The sequence below is a fragment of the Sorex araneus genome, chromosome X (genome assembly GCF_027595985.1).
Source record: "Sorex araneus isolate mSorAra2 chromosome X, mSorAra2.pri, whole genome shotgun sequence".
NCBI lineage: Eukaryota > Metazoa > Chordata > Mammalia > Eulipotyphla > Soricidae > Sorex > Sorex araneus.
The window spans coordinates 224,361,665-224,380,144 of NC_073313.1; the positions used below are offsets into that span (position 1 = coordinate 224,361,665).

The 18,480-nt window shown below is 40.8% G+C and overlaps 1 protein-coding gene across 4 annotated transcripts in view; it reads left to right on the forward strand.

Annotated features, from left to right (window-relative positions):
• MYO1B (myosin IB) overlaps positions 1 to 18,480 on the forward strand; it is a 194,660-nt gene that overhangs the window by 105,104 nt on the left and 71,076 nt on the right. For all 4 annotated transcript variants that reach the window (XM_055122358.1, XM_055122357.1, XM_055122359.1 and 1 more), the window contains exons 5-7: positions 235 to 339; positions 4,204 to 4,250; positions 7,412 to 7,475. In XM_055122358.1, coding sequence (XP_054978333.1) covers positions 235 to 339; positions 4,204 to 4,250; positions 7,412 to 7,475 — 216 coding nt within the window. The remainder of the gene's footprint in view (positions 1 to 234; positions 340 to 4,203; positions 4,251 to 7,411; positions 7,476 to 18,480) is intronic.

Genomic DNA, 18,480 nt, shown 5'->3' on the forward strand with positions numbered 1-18,480 from the left:
ATTCCTGAGTGCAGAGCCAGGAGTAACCCCTGTGCATTGCCAGGTGTGACCCAAAAAGCAAAAAAAAAAAAAAAAAAAAAAAAAAATTAGAAGGGTTTGGGAAATTAGACTTACTTCCAGTAGTGAAGGCATCTGAAACCAGTATTAGTGGTTTTCTCACCCAGTTAACCTCTTCTCTGCCCAAACATTAAAACATGTCTCCTTAATGTATTAATGGCTTGTTTCCATCCACAGAGGCCAGCAAGCTAGTGATGTCCTATGTCGCAGCTGTTTGTGGAAAAGGAGCAGAAGTTAATCAAGTCAAGGAACAGCTTTTACAGTCCAACCCAGTCCTGGAAGGTAGGATTTTCTGTGTGATGGGTCTCTGAGATGCATGTCACAAGTCCATTGTTCAGGCACTTTAGGAACCAGTGTGCTGGGCAGTGGGCCTAGAGAAGAGAGTAAGAAAACGATCGCTGCTCTGCCTAGCACAGGGATTGCATCCCAGTAGCCTAGGTACCCTTGGCATCTTGAGCTTAATAGAGCGAACAGTTTACTTATGCCCCAGGAGCTTTACCATTTACAATCATTTTTCTCTTTTAATGTTTATTGTTGGGTAGAGCGTTTTCCTTGCACGTGCCTGGCCCAGGCTTTGCCTTGCACGTGCCTGACCCAGGTTTGATTCCACCGTCTCTCTCCAACAAGCAGCCCGGAGAGTATCTCACGCACCCGGCAGAGCCTGGCAAGCTACCTATGGCGTATTTGATATGCCAAAAACAATAACAACAAGTCTCACAAGGGAGACGTGACTGGTGCCTACTTGAGCAAATCGATGAACAATGGGACAACAGTGCTACAGTGCTAATGTTTATAATTCAGCATTGCTTAAAAATAATCTTAGTATTTGGCTTGATGGCTAGGGAAACCTTTGTAGGAGAGAACAAGGCTGTGGGTGCTGGGCTCTTTTTGTCATTCAAGAGAGCACCATGGCTGGTTCTTTCAGCAATCAGGGAAACTAGGACTGTGCCTGAGAAACATGTTAGGGCACATTTTTTACAGGGTCACAGAAAGCCTAAACATGGCTCTCGAGCTCAGATTCTGAGGTTGGTTGCCTGTGTATGTGGGCCAGACCACCATACCACCATGTCAGAATGCCACATACCAGACCGTTACACCAAGAAAATGACTCTTAACTCTCTCATTAAAGTCTGAGGTGTAGGTACTGACAAGGCAGGTTTACTGCTGAGTCCTTTTGGCCTGTAGGAACCACTTTTTGCTTTGTGTACATGTGACCTCTGATTGTATAGGTGGGGTGGGAGGTGAGAAGGGGGATAAGAAAAGGCTCCTGAGCTCATCCAAATAGAATTGCCTCTTAAAGGCTTCATATCCAAATGCTATCACATATAAATTTGGGGGCAGAACATAAACTGTTCAGCTCACAGCATCATCAAGCCAACACAAGATCAATCCTCTTATAATACCGTGGGTGTTAGCATAAATATTGGTATAAATACTTAAATTGGAAATAGTAAATCATCTTTTCCTATTGATGGCATGCCACCCTCCTTTGAGAGGGAGAATTGTGCCATATTTGATAGTGCTTAGGATTGATTCCTGGCTCTGTGCTCAGGATCACTCCTGGCAGAACACATGGTTTTGGAGATCAGACCTGACGTGTGTAAGGCAAGTTTACTACCTGCTATACTGTATCTTTTGTCTTGATGGCAAGTTCTTAATGTTGCTCTACATTGTAAGCATGGTCTCTGCTGTCATTTAACACAGTTGTTGGGACAAAGTAGGGTCATTGGGATAGAGTAGGGCTGTTGAGTGCTTCACAGTATTGTTAAAAGCATCCTTCTCCTCTATACACAAGATGTGTCTCATAACTAATATTGAAAATGTCTCCATTAATTGGCAAATGCCCCCCAAAGGGGTCCAAAACACTGCTGATTAGAATATTTGGTCTAGAGAAATCACTTGGTTCAACCCTTTGTTCTAAGTAATGTAGGGCCAAGATCTAACATTGGGGTGGATGGTGTACCTACCCTGTGGAGAGCAAAACCCTAGGTCTTTGGCCTTCATTACTCAGACTTAATTCATTCCTCCATTTTATTACCAGGAAACATTGGTGACCTTTATTCCCTTGGTACTGAACTAAGTGGGAGACGAAGATCCAAACATTTTGCATTGTTCTTGTTCTTTCCCCTCAGTATTTCAAAAATGATGCTGTTATACAAAGATTTAGCATTTTGATCTTACTGTTGGAGTATTTGACTTCTTATTTACTGACTATTGCTTTTAGGTTAGGGTGTTATTTGTACATTGTATTTCTGTATTTGCTTTTAGAAGAATGCCTGATCTAAAGGAGCAATACTGGAATGTTATAGCTTGCATCTGTGATTAGAAGCTGGGCCTTTATTTAGTGGTATTTGAAACTAGGTCTCAGTGTAGGAAATAGAAGCAGTGTCTACATGGCCATATATTATCTTTTATGGGCATGCTTTACTTTATAACTGGAGCTGCTACTGAAAATGAATATTTAGAACAATGAAGTTAAAAAAAACAATTGAGGAATGTGTCTCAAGTGTTCTATAATGGAACACTTGTTTTTGATTCTGTGGTTCACATAAAAGACTTCAGTGTTTAGTAATGTGCAACTCAGATTTGCTTGATGAAAAGATGGTTTATGGCTTGCAAACGGTGCCCCAAATAAAGTGTATTTTGAAGTAACTCTTTCACTTGCCCTTGACCTTCAAGGCACAATAAACTGCCTTTTATGTGTCAATAAGATGTCAAGCAAGACTTTGGGGTTGTGGCGAGGGGGCTTGTTTTATCTTGACACTTCTGCATGTTCACACCCACCACAAAGGACTAGCCTGTGAAAACATGAAAAAAAAAAAGTAATGGTCTTAGATCTTGAAGAGAATAAGGTCAGCCCTCACCTTTGTCCAGGTTGCATGTAGTGAGTGTCTTGGCTAGTGGTGGCCACGGGCTAATAAGCACGTGAGCCTCTTCAGTTGCATTCTCATTAGTGAGTCTTGGAGGTGTGTACCCTTGTTCAACACAGCACCTCAGTTCATTTCCCACCAAGAGACAATGTGGTATCAGAAATACCAGTCCATCTGCTTGTTCCAGGTGGAGTCTATGATCCAAGAACGCTCCCAGTGTTGGTGTAAATTTTATACTTGTGCGGTTTTATCTTTATGGGGTGGAGGTTGTACACTTGGCAGAACAACCTTAGTGAGCGACAAATGAAAGGTGTATCTGACCTTTGTCATTCATTCAGAAGGGCAGTGGACTCCAATATGGTATTCTCAATAAGGCAAGGATGGTATGAACTCATTCCAGTATATCAGATATTTCTGTCTTCAGTTCTACTGAGGAAGTGGCTCCATGTCCACACAAATACTATTCTTGGTTGTCAGTGGGCATATAATTTATATCCCTATTGTTTAGGGACCTAGGAAAACACATGAGGGGTTGTTTTCTTGAGAGTAGAGAATAGGGAAAGGCAAAACCAATGCCACCAGTGAGGTTCCTGGTGGAGGGATCCAGAGATCCCTCCACATTGAGGGATCACTCCTGATCCTCCTGATGTTTATATTTTGTATTCTGAGTGAATTAGATTTCATGTTTGGCAGGGGGAACTTTATTGAGATAATCTAATGAGACAAACACTTTGATCCTATTGGGAAAGATAGTCATTTCTAGATCTTACTGTTTCTGAATTTCAGAGTTATTATTTGTCATTTTTAAGTAACTTTATTTTAAAATTAAACAATTTAAGGTTTCTCTTGCTCTTTTTTCTACCTGGAAGTCTCAAGAATTCCACTTTAACCTTCTGTTGCATTAAGTAGTTGTCTCTGAACTAACCTTTTACACGGATGATAATGTTGGACCAGCATAGAATTCTTGCTTGTTAGCACTCAATCAGTTACTGTCAGAAGCAGTAAGAGGTGCTGAATATAATAAGAATAATTAGAATGGAAAAGGTTAAATTTATACTATTATTTCAGAATTCTAACTCGTTTTTAAAAATAAAATTATAATAATACATGGATACTTTAACAACTTAGGAGTTCTGTTAAGTTTGTTTCTATGGAAATTTTAGGCAGAATGTAATTGTTACAAGTTGTATTTTATTTTATGTATAGATACCATTAATTTATCTTTATGCTTAAAATTATTTTTTTCTAATATATTCATACATCTGTTTCTTTCTAGCATTTGGAAATGCCAAAACTGTAAGGAATGACAACTCCTCTAGATTTGTGAGTATTTATATAAACATGTGTTAACAATGATAATTAGTTAATATATTTAGACAGCCAATAGGTATTTGATATTTATTAATACCCATATTTAAAAATGAAAGAATATCATTTCTGTTGTCCTGAAACTTGTAGAAGAACTATTTTTTCCTTTTCTTTTCCCCATTCTGGAATTTTTCTTTTCCTTTTTAGAGTGATAGGCTACTTTTCTTTTATCTGTACTTGTCATCTTTTATAAGATTGGTATAAATAGGACTGTTCGAAATAACTCTTGTCTGAGTATTTTGGGGGGGAGTGGGTAGGTACATCCCATAATACTCAAGGGTTACTTCTGGCTCTGCACTCAAGAATTACTCCTGGTGGTGCTGGGGGACCATGTGGGATGCTAGGGATCAAACCTGGGTCAACTGCATGCAAGCCAAGCACCTTACCCCACTGTGCTGTCTCTCCAGCCCTTCTTATCTGAGTTTTCATATGTAGAAATGATCACTCAGAATCAGAAATTAAGTAGAGAAGGGTAAAACTGGGTGTTGAATTTATGTGTTGTAGAACTCAAGTCCTGATTTCAGCAGCACCACCAGTGGGTTGGGGGTTGTATTCTGAAACATTAGGAAGCTCTGATCAATTGACTCAGCAACTAATGGGACAGGAAGAGTGGAGGGAGCAAACTGTAGAAATCAAAGCTGAAGGATGTTTTAAATCTGGTTGAGTTGGGAAATGCTAATTCTGCTCATCCTTCCTGGCCTCATCTCAGCCTGCATTGCCACGTCAGCCACTGTGATGCCCCAAGCGGGGATGTTCTCCTTGGTGCCTTTAGTCTCCAAAGAAACAAACGCTAGATGCAGCTGGGGGAAATATGTTGACTGTGATGGTGGCATTTTGAAATTGGTCTCTTCTTTGGTTTAAATGATTGCATAATAAAGGTTCGTTTGCATTGTAGCTCTCTTAATTGCTTCTGTGGAGCCATTTTTCATCTTTCCCACTTACCTGAGATCCTCCTTGCCCTTTCTCTCCCTTTTCTGCTTTTAGTGCTCCCCTGTCCCCCATCCCCAGTTGCCTTTTTCTCTCTTGCTTCAGGCAAGAGAATGACCCCAAGCGGGAGAGAGCTTTAGTAGTTTATAAAGTGGGACACTAAAATTCCTCCTTCTCAGGCTGTGAATTTTTTCCATTGGATTAGCCCCTAAAGTTGTTGTAACTGATTTGAACCATGCTTTTTCCTGTTGTGGTAACATGGCTAATCTCATTATATAAATAGAGTGGGAAGCCAGTGTGGAGAGTTAGAAATAAGTCCTATAGATCATCCTTCTTCTGTGGGTTAGAGATTTTATTTTTGCTATTTGCAAATTATGTATGTATACACATACTTTTCAAAGTATGTGCAAATATATTTAGTCTCCCAATGACAAAAATGTAGACAGTCTTTTTTGCTGAAAGAGTCACTGCTGCTTGGTGATAATTGAAACTAGTGAAAGGTTAGTGGGTGATCTGGCTTATTAAGTAACTTCAGATAAATCCCGTTATAACATGGGTATTAGGACTGAGCATAATACTTGATTATAGGCTTAATCTTTTCATCCAGTTTTCAGTAATTTCTCTGCTTTGTCATCTGTGACATGAACACTAAGGTCCTTAAATTCCACAATAAATTTAAATTTACTACTGCATATAGCAGTGGTCTTTTACTCTGAGGTTCTGGCTTAATCCTCATTGCCCTTTGGTTTGCTGCTGCTCAGCCTCCCTTTTAGTCTGTATTCAGGGTTGATTTTTCTTCTGTTCTCTTCAACGTTCTTGTCCTTGACTCTCAGGTGGTACTGTTAGATCTGCTTCACAGCAGTCTCCCTCATCATCATCTTCCAAGCCCTCAGCCTTGGTGCCTCACCTTTCCCTCTGTCTGTATATGCATCCTCCTACGGCACTGGGAGAGTCTGAGCTCCCAGCTCCTCCCCACCCACCTCTGATCTAGGTGTGCCACTTGCATTGTCCAGGAACATTTCATCAGAGCTATCCCCAGCTTGATGATCAACTCCTGACTGTCTCGGGTAGTTGCCCTTATTCGCTTCCTTCCTGGCTGCTGTACTTGGGTGTTCCCCCACCCCACAATATCACCGAGTGTCACTGCCTGTCCGTTGCCTAGGCCATGTTTCTGGACTCAGTTACCTAGATCCAAAGCCAAAGAGTAATTCTGATGAGTCTTTGATTCTGAGCTGGTCTTACTACAAAATCATGCATTTTGTGTTCCATTGCAACTTTGCGTTCCATTTTATTCACTATCCAGCATTAATCCAGCATTTCTTGCTGTAGCTTCAATTATATATATATATATTTTTTTGCTTTTTGGGTCACACCCAGCGATGCTCAGGGGTTACTCCTGGCTTTGCACTCAGGAATTACTCCTGGCGGTGCTTGGGGGACCATATGGGATGCTGGGGATCGAACCCGGGTTGGCCGCGTGCAAGGCAAACGCCCTACGCGCTGTGCTATCACTCCGGCCCCGCTTCAATTACATTTTACCAGTGTAAAGTATTTCCCAGTTAGTGCATATATCACTGTATAACTGTCATCCCGTTGTTCATCGGTTTGCTCGAACAGGCTCCAATAACATCTCCGTTCGTCCCTGTCATGTGCTAGTGTATATATAAAGGGTGTAATCTCTTTTTATTCCCCCCTGATTTTAATCTTGAGTTCACACATCAGAAGTTTGAAGCGCATATCTGAAGTGGGAAAGCTACATGATGGCTCAGAAGATCTTTTTTTAAATAAGCCAGCAGAATGCAGTTAGCTTTGCATCAATGGTGTTTTTGCTATGAATTATTTATGGAAGCCTATTGTTTTGCATCATGGTTACTTAAATTGTGTCTCTCTTAATTACATTTTCTTTTCTTTTTTGCTTTTTGGGTCACACCTGGCAGTGCACAGGGGTTATTCCTGGCTCTGCACTTAGGAATCACCCCTGGCGGTGCTCAGGGGACCACATGGGATGCTGGGAATCGAACCCAGGTCGGCCGCGTGCAGGGCAAACGCACTACCCGCTATGCTATCGCTCCAGCCCCTCTCTTAATTACATTTAAACAAGTGTATAAAAATAAGGGCATAATGTGCTATTATCTAAGAAGTTGTGCTGACTGAATATTTTGAACACTCACAAAATCTTTCTTTGGCAGGGCAAATATATGGACATTGAATTTGATTTTAAAGGCGACCCACTGGGAGGAGTGATAAGTAACTGTGAGTATTTAATTTCAGTCCTCTTGAAACAGTTCCGAATAAAAAATTAAATACCCAACATTTAAAATAATGTATTTTAGACACTGGATCTCCAAGAGGCAAGGATAAGAATAGGTTTCCTTTTCTTAGACTTTTATATGTTTCAGACTGTCTTGAAATAATTAGTGTTAAAATCTTTTTAGAATGTAAAGACTTCGAATCTCTGCCTTTGACAAACTTTTTAGAAGTAAACTCAAACTATAGTCCCAAGGCTTGGAAGATAATGCAAAGAGCTGAAGCATATGCCTGCATGCATGATGGTCTGAGTTTGCTCTCTGGTACCATGCCCTGTTCTCTTCCTATCTCAATTCTCACCCATAGAAAACCTGGGTATAGCCTAGGTAGCGCCCTGCACTGCTGTGGGGAGCTAAGCCTGAATATAAGCACTGAACAAGCAGGTACACACCAGGAAAGAAGGCAGGAAGGGAAGGAGAAGAGGGGAAGGAGGGAGGCCACACCCATCAGAGTTTAGGGCTTACTCCTGGCTCTGTGCTCAGGGACCCCTCCTCGAAGGCACAGGGGGCCATCTGGGGCGCCAGAAAATGTTATTTTCTGTAATAAAATTTTTCTGTGATTTAAAAATATATAAATCAATGCTAATTTAATAACCTATTCCAGTAACATTTATCCAAGATGAATAGATCTGTACTTAAAATTTTATTGTGAAAAACTTTGTCTTCATTATGTCATTAAATGTGATATGTCTATTTGTCTAAGTACTGATTTATTAGCCTCCTTCAGTCAGAATTTGTGATTATGGAAATCAGATGTTATCTGTCTGGTGAAGTACTTAAGAAGACCGTGTGAAGTCAGCTTCACAGAGAGTTGACATAGCGGAGCCACTCTCTAGGGCTTGGTGTCGGGTCAGTATCTGTTGTAACTGGGTCCTGTGGTCAGTGCCATGGAGCCAAGCGTGTACAGCTCTGCCCAGTATCTCTCAGTTCAGAGCATTTGCAAGAATCACTCAAAATTTGCCCTGCTCTTGCCACATTATCCTCTTGCATCCTCGGGGTGCGTGAAGGGCATACTCCTAAAACCCATTCTTCTGGCCTCTCAGCACCCCATGGTGCATTTGGGATTATTAGAATGAAAAGATCAATTTGAACTAGTGGGAGGGAAAAAAGCACCAAATATTACTCAAATACCCAAAGCACCATATATCTGATTTATTGACTAATGGCATTCCTTCTTCACATGAGATTTTATAATGATTCCTAAATATTAAACTAAATAGAACAAGACAGGATCGCAGAAGAGGAATTATGTAGTCATAACTCCTAGATACCAAAGTGGTCCCCGAGATCTTACTTATAAACTCTTGAACCACTGGGATGTTATTTGAGAGGTGGTGTATTAAATAATGCTGAATTGTGCAACTGATTTTTTTTAATGGACACAACTTTATAGAATAATCTTTTAGGGCCAAAGTTTCCTCATATTTGAAACAATAGGATTGAATTGATAGGATTCTTTGGCTCTTTCCACTTTCATCATTCTGCATTTTCTTTACTAATTTTTCCATTTTAGAGTCCCCGGCTGCTCACTCTGTAAATCGTGCATTGGGATTATATGTAGTGTAAAGTGTATAATTGCTAAAGAAACATCTTTTTTTTTTTTCTTTTTGGGTCATACCCAGCGATGCTCAGGGGTTACTCCTGGCCCTGCACTCAGGAATCACTCTTGGCGGTGCTCAGGGGACCGTATGAGATGCTGAGAATTGAACTCAGGTTGGCAAGGCAAGCGCCCTACGCTCCAGCCCCAAGAAATGTCTTGAAGAGAAAGCTTTAGCGTGAAACTAAATAGAATTTTACTTAGGCTAGATAGTTTTTTTGATATGTTAAATATGGAAGCAAAATTACTGAGAAAATTGTATATTGCATAACCAAAAGCAGATTATTACAGCTTTCTTAGTCTCTGAGATTCCTTCCCTTCATTGTATCAGCTATATACAAGCTTTCAGGAAAAATCGAGTCCATTTAAATACACCAATCCAGGGAATAATTAGTTTTTATTCTGAAAACTACCCATTAGGCTTTTTATTCTCTTATAAGACAAACTAACTCTCATGGTTGATTTAATAATAAGTATTTTTATATGAGGTTAAATTTACTTTTTTGAAAAGTAGAACTTCTGCATGTAAGCATTCTAGAATAATTTAATCAATATTTCTTTTGAAGACCCTGGAACAGAAAAGAATAAAATGACTTTATTTAAACATAACTTATATTTTGAGATTTTTAAGTTCCAAACAGAAATCTCTTCCTGTTCCCTAACATTTTACTGTTTCTATGGATAATAAATATTATACACTCAATTCTTTTCCAGTTAAGATTATTATGTCATTTGAATGGATTTCATATGGTGTTTGTTACCATTTGTTCCCACAGTAGAATTGCACTGAAGTTTGTTGTAGTGGGAACACCCTGGTATTTTTGTGTGTCCTTTGTATTGGCAGGGAAGAGAGACAGTAGCAGTGAAAGCAGGAAATTTCACCCTGTTGGGAGAACTGACTCAGAAGTGGTCAGTGGGCATTAGCTGTCTCCTTGGCTCAGGGGGTGTTTGCAAGCAAACCCATTCTCGTTTACTTCAAGTTTCTTAATTCAGCTTCTTATGTAGTCAAGCAGAGAAGACAAGATTTACTATTGTGTAGAAGGATATTGTGCTTCCTTTACCAGCAGCAGCCCAGTGAAAGCTTAGATTATTGTTGGCTGTAATTATTACCTTTGCAGACAACACACAATTACCTGAGCCATTGTGTACCAGGAAGTCAAAAAGAAACCTAAGTAACTCACCTCCACTTTTGAAAGGAGGTCCTGGAGAACTTCAGCCTTGAACTCCCCAGAAAGCTGGATAACGGCCTCCCCCCCCCCCCCGTTTATAACAATGATGAAAGAGGTGTTACAAAAATTGAAAATGATACACTAGTTTCAGTTTAAAAAATATGGCAGCTCATCCAGATGTTTGGCTGGGAAATAATGTTTCTCATACTCTTTTAATGCTTAGTCTTAGTCTTATGAAACTTACTCGATCATATTTGAGGCTTGGGGAATCCAGTATTTGGAACTAGAAACATAGGAAACCTGTGGCTTTTATTAATAGGCACTAGATGACAATTTGGATGGGAGACAATGCAGACCAAGTATCAAGGACATTTTTCTTACAGAAGAGGAGACAGGGAGAAGGCTGTCCTGTCCACGGTGTGTGTAAGATCCTGCCTTTAGACCTGACACACACGTGCTCAGTCAGTGCTGGAAATGCAGACAGAATCAGATATCATCAGCTCCTACCTTTTTCTCTTTCAGTGGGGAAGGGGGACAGGGTATCATCACCAGCCTACTTGGGCAACTCTTACTGGCATATCCTGTAGGTTTCAGTGTGAACAAAAGAGACCGTGGTACTTAATTCTCTGTGCATCCATTCCTTTCTCTCTGAAATTGGGTTAACTATACTAATCTCATGAAATATAAATTTTTGCTAACATGTAAAGCACTTGTAACAGTGTTTGGCATATAGTAAGTGTTCAAAAAAGATTTGCTTTAAAGGGTTGAGAAGACAGTTCGAGGTCTTAACCCTTGTTCTGTCTGATTCCCTTTTTGGATAATTTTATCTGCATATTTTAGGCCAATACTTTTTATTAATTTTTTTTAAATCTTAGGATGGCCAATATACTAGTAGATTACATGTTACTGGCTTCGCTGTTCATCCTGTACAAAGTACTGGGATTCTGTGGAGAAAAGCAAATGCTGAAATTGGCGTGTGGTCCAGTTACCATCACTCTACAGTACAGCTCCCTGCCCATGGTGGGGTGAAACAGTGCCCTTTTTTATGCTTTTGAATTTGGTGGGCCAAGAATTAAGATGGAGTCTAGCAGGTGGGGCTGGTTTCTGTGACCTGTGGAACTGTGCTCAGAAGACTGATGCTTAGGGCTGGTATGGAATCTCTGGTGGTCTTGTCACTCAGTCAGGCTTCTGGGTTGCAATAGTTTGAAGTCTGGGCTTTGGTGGATCTGTGGACTAGAGCTACCTGTTTGTGGCCACTATAGTTTGGATTCTGCATAACGTGGCAATAAGGTGCTGACTAGGAGAGCCCTGGAAGAAATATCCCCACAGCAGATGCTCCAGCGGAACCAGGGCAAAGCCTGAGAATTAGCCTGGAAACCACATGGCATCACGGCATCTGTATAAAATGTCAGTGTAGGCTGAGGATGGTGCCTGTTTTTGTAGACATTAAGATTCAGGACAGAAGTCGCTGCTGCCTCTCAGTGGGACGAGTGGCAAGGAATTTGTGACCATTTCATTTTAAATTGCCTGAGTGAAGTGTTGTTTTCAGAGCTGATTACAGTAATTCCTCACCTCTGTCCATACTACGGGCAAGTCCCCTTTCTCCATGACTGAAGACTGGGCTGTGACTCTGGTTTTGGTCAGTGATGAAGACACATGAAAAACTGGTTTCACACTGGAATATGTCCCCTCCTGCTCCTCTTGGGAATTCTCATGTGTATGAACTTGGGCTAGTCCACTGACTGGTATGACACACCGAATCAACATCAAGACATAAGCCTGAGGCCATCTCTGATTACCCAACAGCCAGAGACCCTATTGGCTGATTTCTCAGGCCAGGAAGCCAAGCAGAGATCGGCCAAGGTGGCTCAGACCAGATCCACGAAGCTAAACTAATAATAAATAGTATTGTTCTAAGTTACAAATTTTCTGGGAGATGTGTTATGCAGCAAACCCGACAGGTACAGAGGTCTAAGTATGATAGCTTTTCCTCCATCCAGTTTGGAAACACATGAAAAGTTGGTACATTGTGTTCTGCAGAAGTTGTTTTTCTTCGAATGGTTAAAGAAGAAGGTGAAAAAAAGTGACTTTGAGTTCAAGCCCAAGCCCATAGGACTCTGATGCCAGACTCAGACAGGCGTAAAAGCATCAGGCCGCTGCTGGTGTATCCTGTGTCACTTGACCCTCACAGCACTAGGCTACTGCGGTCCCAGGAAGGAACCCAGGACTGAACAGGATCTTCTTGGCCCTTTCTTTTTCTGATTTCAACTTCTTAGGAGATGCTTCTGGACTCAAAGCAAGAAAATATGGCCTCACTGCCATCAAGGAAGTTGGGGAAAACAACCAGTCTCTCTGCATGCTTTCTCTTTCACAGTTCTTACTGCTTGTTATGATACAGTTGGTTTGTACTGTAAACGCCAGGTCATGCCAGTTAAGTGTGTGTATGGAGTGTTTGTGCCATCTTATGTAGTATGAACTATAATCTTACTCTTTAAACTTGTTTGAAATGCATAGTTTGTTCTTCCCCTTACATCATACCTTTGATTTTTATTGACAAGTCAGCTATTAGGAGTGAAGCCACCTATTAGAACACTTCTTTTTTTTTTGCAATTTTTATATATTTTATTTTCATAAAAGTAGTTCACAGTAGTTTATTACAGATAATATTCAAACACCAATCCCACCACCAAGCACCTTCCCACCACAATAAGAGGGAAGTTGTGAAGGTTGTTGTATTTCATTCTGGAGCCATTTAAGCCCATATATATAAGAGAATACAAACAAGTACGTTAAAACCAAACAGATGTGTGCTACTTCTGGTATCTAAGTGGGCTAGAGTTAAGAGATCATGTGGCCGTGAATGCAGCCGTGCATTCCAGTACATTCTGCAGTGCTCTCTTCCAGAAGATTTCTTTGGCCGTTGATGAGATTAGATGGATGGCTCTGGGGGAAGTTTGTGAGTGTGACTGCCAACTACTGGAAAACTGGATTGGGAGGCCCAGTCCCAATCCAAGCAGGCTTAGAGATCTCAGTCACGGGGCCCACATACCTGGATTTTTCTATCGGTTCCCTCTTGGGTGAGGCTCGTCCAAGCATGTGGAGAATGGCCTTGAGCATGGCGGCAAGTTGGGTTCTGGAGGTTTTCAGCTGCCAGGGTACTGCTGGGGCAGGGAGAGAGACTCAACCCACCCCACTCTGAGATGCCCTGGTTAGAACAGTTCTTGCTTCTGGAATGTATGAATTGATGTACAGTTGAAGACTATCTGTACAGATGCCAGTTCTTTTTTTTTCCCTTCCTTTGGTTTTTGCATCACATCCAGCAGTGCTTAGGACTTACTCCTGGCTCTGCATTTAGGCATCACTCCTGGCAGGGCTTGGGGCACCAGGTATCAAACTCAGGTTGACCTCATAGAAGGCAAGTGCCCTGTCTGCTGTGCCAATGCTGTAGCTCCAAATGCCATTTCTTAGCAACTCAAATAGTCATCAGTAAATCATGTTTGCTTTTTAATCTGTTCTCTAGGGTTAAAATTTATCAGAAAGTCAGACAATATATTGCTACTTAGTAATACCAAACTAGGCTTTTTTTTTGTACTTTGATGTTCAAAGCTCTTTAAGGAAGACTGAAATAATCATTTATAGAGTAGAATAAAACTGAAATTTGAAAGAGCTAATTTGGTAGTTTGTATTGGATGGCATTATATAAAAGCAGATGTTTTCCTTTGTTTCAAGCTGACTTTCGTGTCTTTTGCAAAAATAAGTTTGCCATGCAAAAGACTATCACAAATCAAAACTAGATATAAAAATATAAAAGAAGCCAGATGTTCAAATATCTCTTACTTGACCTTCAATTATGGGATGAGCATGAGTTTATGAGGATAAAATGTATAGTAATAAAATATTATGGACTGAATATTTTACTAAGTTTATGTCAGGCAGGACTGGAACCATAGTACAGCGGGTAGGGCGTTTGCCCTGCACGGGGCCGACCCACGTTCGATTCCTCCGCCCCTCTCGGAGAACCCAGCAAGCTATCGAGAGTATTCTGCCCACACGGCAGAGCCCGGGAAGCTACCTGTGGTGTATTCGATATGCCAAAAACAGTAACAACAAGTCTCACAATGGAGATGTTGCCAGTGCCCACTCGAACAAATTGATGAACAACAGGATGACAGTGCTACAGTGCTATGTCAGGCTATGGAATTTTGGATTAAGCTTTGTTTATGAGGAAGTTTTCCAGTTTTAAACATTTGTATTAGAAAACTAAACTATGTGCCCAGAATTATAGTACAGTGGGTAAGGCACTTAACTTGTATGCATGCAACCAGCCTGGGTTCAATCCCGGCTTCCCATATGGTATTACATGCTCTGCCAGAAGTCATCCCTGAGTGTCGAGTAACCCCTGAACATAATTGAGTGTGGCCCAAAAGCCAAGCAAAAAGAAAGAAGAAGAAGAAGAAGAAGAAGAAGAAGAAAAGAAAGGAAGTTGTGCTGTGAAAATACAAACATGCTTTTTATATCTTATATAAATAACCGGATTCTAATCGAAAGCATTAGTTAGAAGATAAGCTGTATTTCCTTTGTTGTATGTGTGATCCAGAACCCTTCCACAATTCTTGTGTGCAGTCTGTCCAATTAGCTATAGTGCTGTTTTCAAGCTTAATGACTCTGACTTTTGATTTAAAACTATTTAAGATCATTTCTTAAAAAAGTCACTGCCACAATGGAGACAGAAAAAAGGCGGGGAAACGCATGCCATATGTTTTCAATCTCTCAGAGTCTGTAACTCTCAAGTAGTCAGAATACCAGGGTGAGACAGTCGCTTCCTGTGCGTGCATAGGCACGATTTGTAAGAAGACATTTGTCCCATCATTTTCACTTTAAAGTTTGTCATTGGTGTGGAACTTCCTCATTGTCATTATTGAGGGTTCTGTTTTCTATTTCCAGAAAAAGGAGAGTTCTTCTTAGTCTGTAGACTCCTCAGAATAAGCATAAGTTGAGTTTTCCACTAAAACTAGCATGAATAATTTACTTTTAGTAATTCATTAGTTACTGGGTGCTGGGTTTATTTATTTGGGTCTTGAGCCACACCCTTAGAGAGGAGCACAGAAACAGTGTTTTGCATCGTGACTTTCATTGGTATTCCCCCCCTGCTGGCAAAATTAACACAAATCTTGTTCTTTTGCTGCCTAAGTCAAGGATATGGGCTTTTTTTTTTTAGAATGGAGTTGATAAGTAAATTGAGAGATTTACTTGATGCTGCTGCTAATGCTTCATCTGTCTTGTCCCAAAATATGATACTTTTTTTCCCTTCCCAACCAACTTCTCACCCTTTTATTCCTTTGCTTACTGGAAAGACTTGGTTCTGAAGCAGCTACAATGTGAACATTTTACTTATTCATGTATTGTGTCATGGGACCATAATGCAGCACCTGTATAGGCACATGTTGTAATTAAACTGGAGCGATAGCACAGCGGGTAGGGCGTTTGCCTTTTATGTGGCCAACCTAGGTTCAATTCCTCCATCTCTCTCAGAGAGCCTGGCAAGCTATGGAGAGTATCCCGCCTGCACGGCAGAGCATGGCAAGCTGCCTGTTGCGTATTTGATATGCCCAAAACAGTAACAACAAGTCTCACAGTGGAGACATTACTGGTGCCTGCTTCAGCAAATCAATGAATAATAGGATGACAGTGCTACAGTCAAAATTAAGAAAACCCCAGACTTATAGCCTGATTCTGATAATGGTCAGGTGGTGGTGTAGCAGGGTGGTGAATTGTGTGGGGAGATTTTGATTGCAAAGTGTTTTGGTAGCTTGTTGTTTCCTTTTAGAATGCCTTGCTAAAGGTTGGGGCACATTCTTTCCCTGTGAGAGCTCTGGGTTTCATCCTTGCCACTGTATGGTCCCTCTGGTACTGCCTGGTCTCTCAAAACTGATCTGGGGACAACCCCAAGCACTGCCAAATATAACCCTCTCCCTCCCTAACTCAAGAAGAATGACTTCATAAATTTAATCCTTCCTTCACTTTGGTTGACTTTGGTGCTGAAATTTATGTTAATAAACCACCCAATGGGAAGCCACCAATGGTATTTGCTGATTTCAACTGTTAAATTTAATAGCAACTTGTGTTTTGAACTGGGAATATTGCATTGGAAAATCTGAACGCTCTTCAACTCTCTATTCTTTATCTGTCACATGCAGTTGTTGTCATTGTCCTCCTCTTCCTCCTTCTCCTGCTCTTTCTACTCCTCCTCCTTTTTTCTTTTTCACTTTTGGACCACACCTGGCAATACTCAGGGCTGACTCCTGACTCTGTGCTCCAGGATCACTCCTGGCAGTATTCAGGGACCCTGTGGGATTCTGGGGATGGAACCCAGGTCAACCACTTACAAGGCAAGTGCCCTTCACACAATACTCTCTTTCCAGCCCATTCATACTTATCTTTACTAAATATTTTTCGGCAGAAATTCAGTTAGTGTTGGCAGAAGAATCTGCAGTCAAAGACTCTACCAGTGTTTTGCTCTTGCTTAATTCTGGGCCAGATTTAAGTAAAATAAAATGGTTGAAGGTCGAGTCCTTATAGGGAATTGAATTTCTGTCATGTACTTTGAATGATTTTTTATTTGGTTTTATACTCAGTTTATGTTAGTGCATGCATATCAGAAGGCTTTGAATAGTGATAAATTATTTGGGGCCAAGCATTTTGCATCATTTCTTTCTATCTGGAAACCTGAAACTATAAGAAAACCTATAAATAGAAGCGTCTGGGGTAATAGTGTAAGCATTTTAAGAGATGAAAGCTTCAGGTGTTTATCATAAAAAGATTCTCATTTGTGAGTGAGTTGCTCAGGAGAAGTCATATATTTGTGTGAAATACAACATTTTCAAATGTTTACAGATTTTCTGTTTTTTGTGTTGGAAGATTATAAAGAGAACAAGTCACCTAAAGCTTTGAATACTGGCCCCATGGTTTAGTAACCAGGCATTATAAGCCTGGTTTTGTCATTTGGAAAACAGAGATTATGAAACCCAGCTTAGGGAAGGTGCTCAGAGTTGAATGTGATAACAACTGAAAAGCTCAGAAGACAGAATGGGAGGCCTTTCTACTACTTCCCTTTTGCACCTTTCATTTTAAACACTCACAGCATTGTGTTTCCTATTTGCATGTGAGAGTAATTGCTGATTGTATCAGTGTGGGGCTGCCAAGAAGTGTATTCATCCACATAGCCTTTTGCACTGTGTACAGGTGAATGTTATTCTTTACCTTGGTTTTAGTTGCTGGCTTTTAGAGCCTTTTCTCTCTATTTCTCTGAGCATTCATCTGTTAAAAAGTACCAGACGTTATAAAACTGGCTGGTGTATTGCCATTGCTCATTGTAACCCTGTCACATACTTTGCAAGTATTCTTTGCCTTGAAGTCCCACAGTTTGCTTATTGGCATGAGATTGGCTAAGTGCTGCCAAACAGTGGTTTGTCATTATTATTGCAATGCCACTGTGAGGTGAGACTGTGTAGGCTGCCAGTGCAAAGAGCTTGGGATTTGCATGGTTTGACTGGTGAAAGACACATGATCCTAAACTTCCCCACCCACTTACTGTGTCCCGAGCGTCTTGGCATCCCACCGTGGAAAGAGATAGAACTGATGGTTTGGGTGAAGTAATCTGGAACACTTAATAGCGCTTGTCTTACCAAAAAGAAGAAGGTCTTTAGGTTTGTCATGGGTTCTGGACTCATTACCAGGAGAGATCCTGACAGTAAGTGACAAACAGTGAGTTGACTAAAGGAGTTTACAGAGGAGTAGGTGAAGTAAGCTGGAGCATTTGTTCCTATGGTTCTTGTAGTTGAGTTACTTGCAGTTGAGGTGTTCACAGTTGAGTTAGATTTGTGGGATATCGTAGGGGAATTAGCTTCTCCAAGAAAAGTCTGTCCACTGTCAGTGGTGATTACTGCTAATATTTTACTCTCAAGACCTCCTGTGAGTGTGGTTGGATGATATAAAATGCTACATTTTCATCCCTGTGTGTTTATTCTATCTCTTCTTTGTATGCCCATATATACATACTAAGTATTTAAAATGTCCATTCCTGTGGTCAGAGTGATAGTATAGTGGGTAAGGTGTTTTCTTTTCATGCAGCCGAGCCAGTTTCAATCTCCAGCACACCATTTGGTCCCCCAAGCACTGCCGGGATG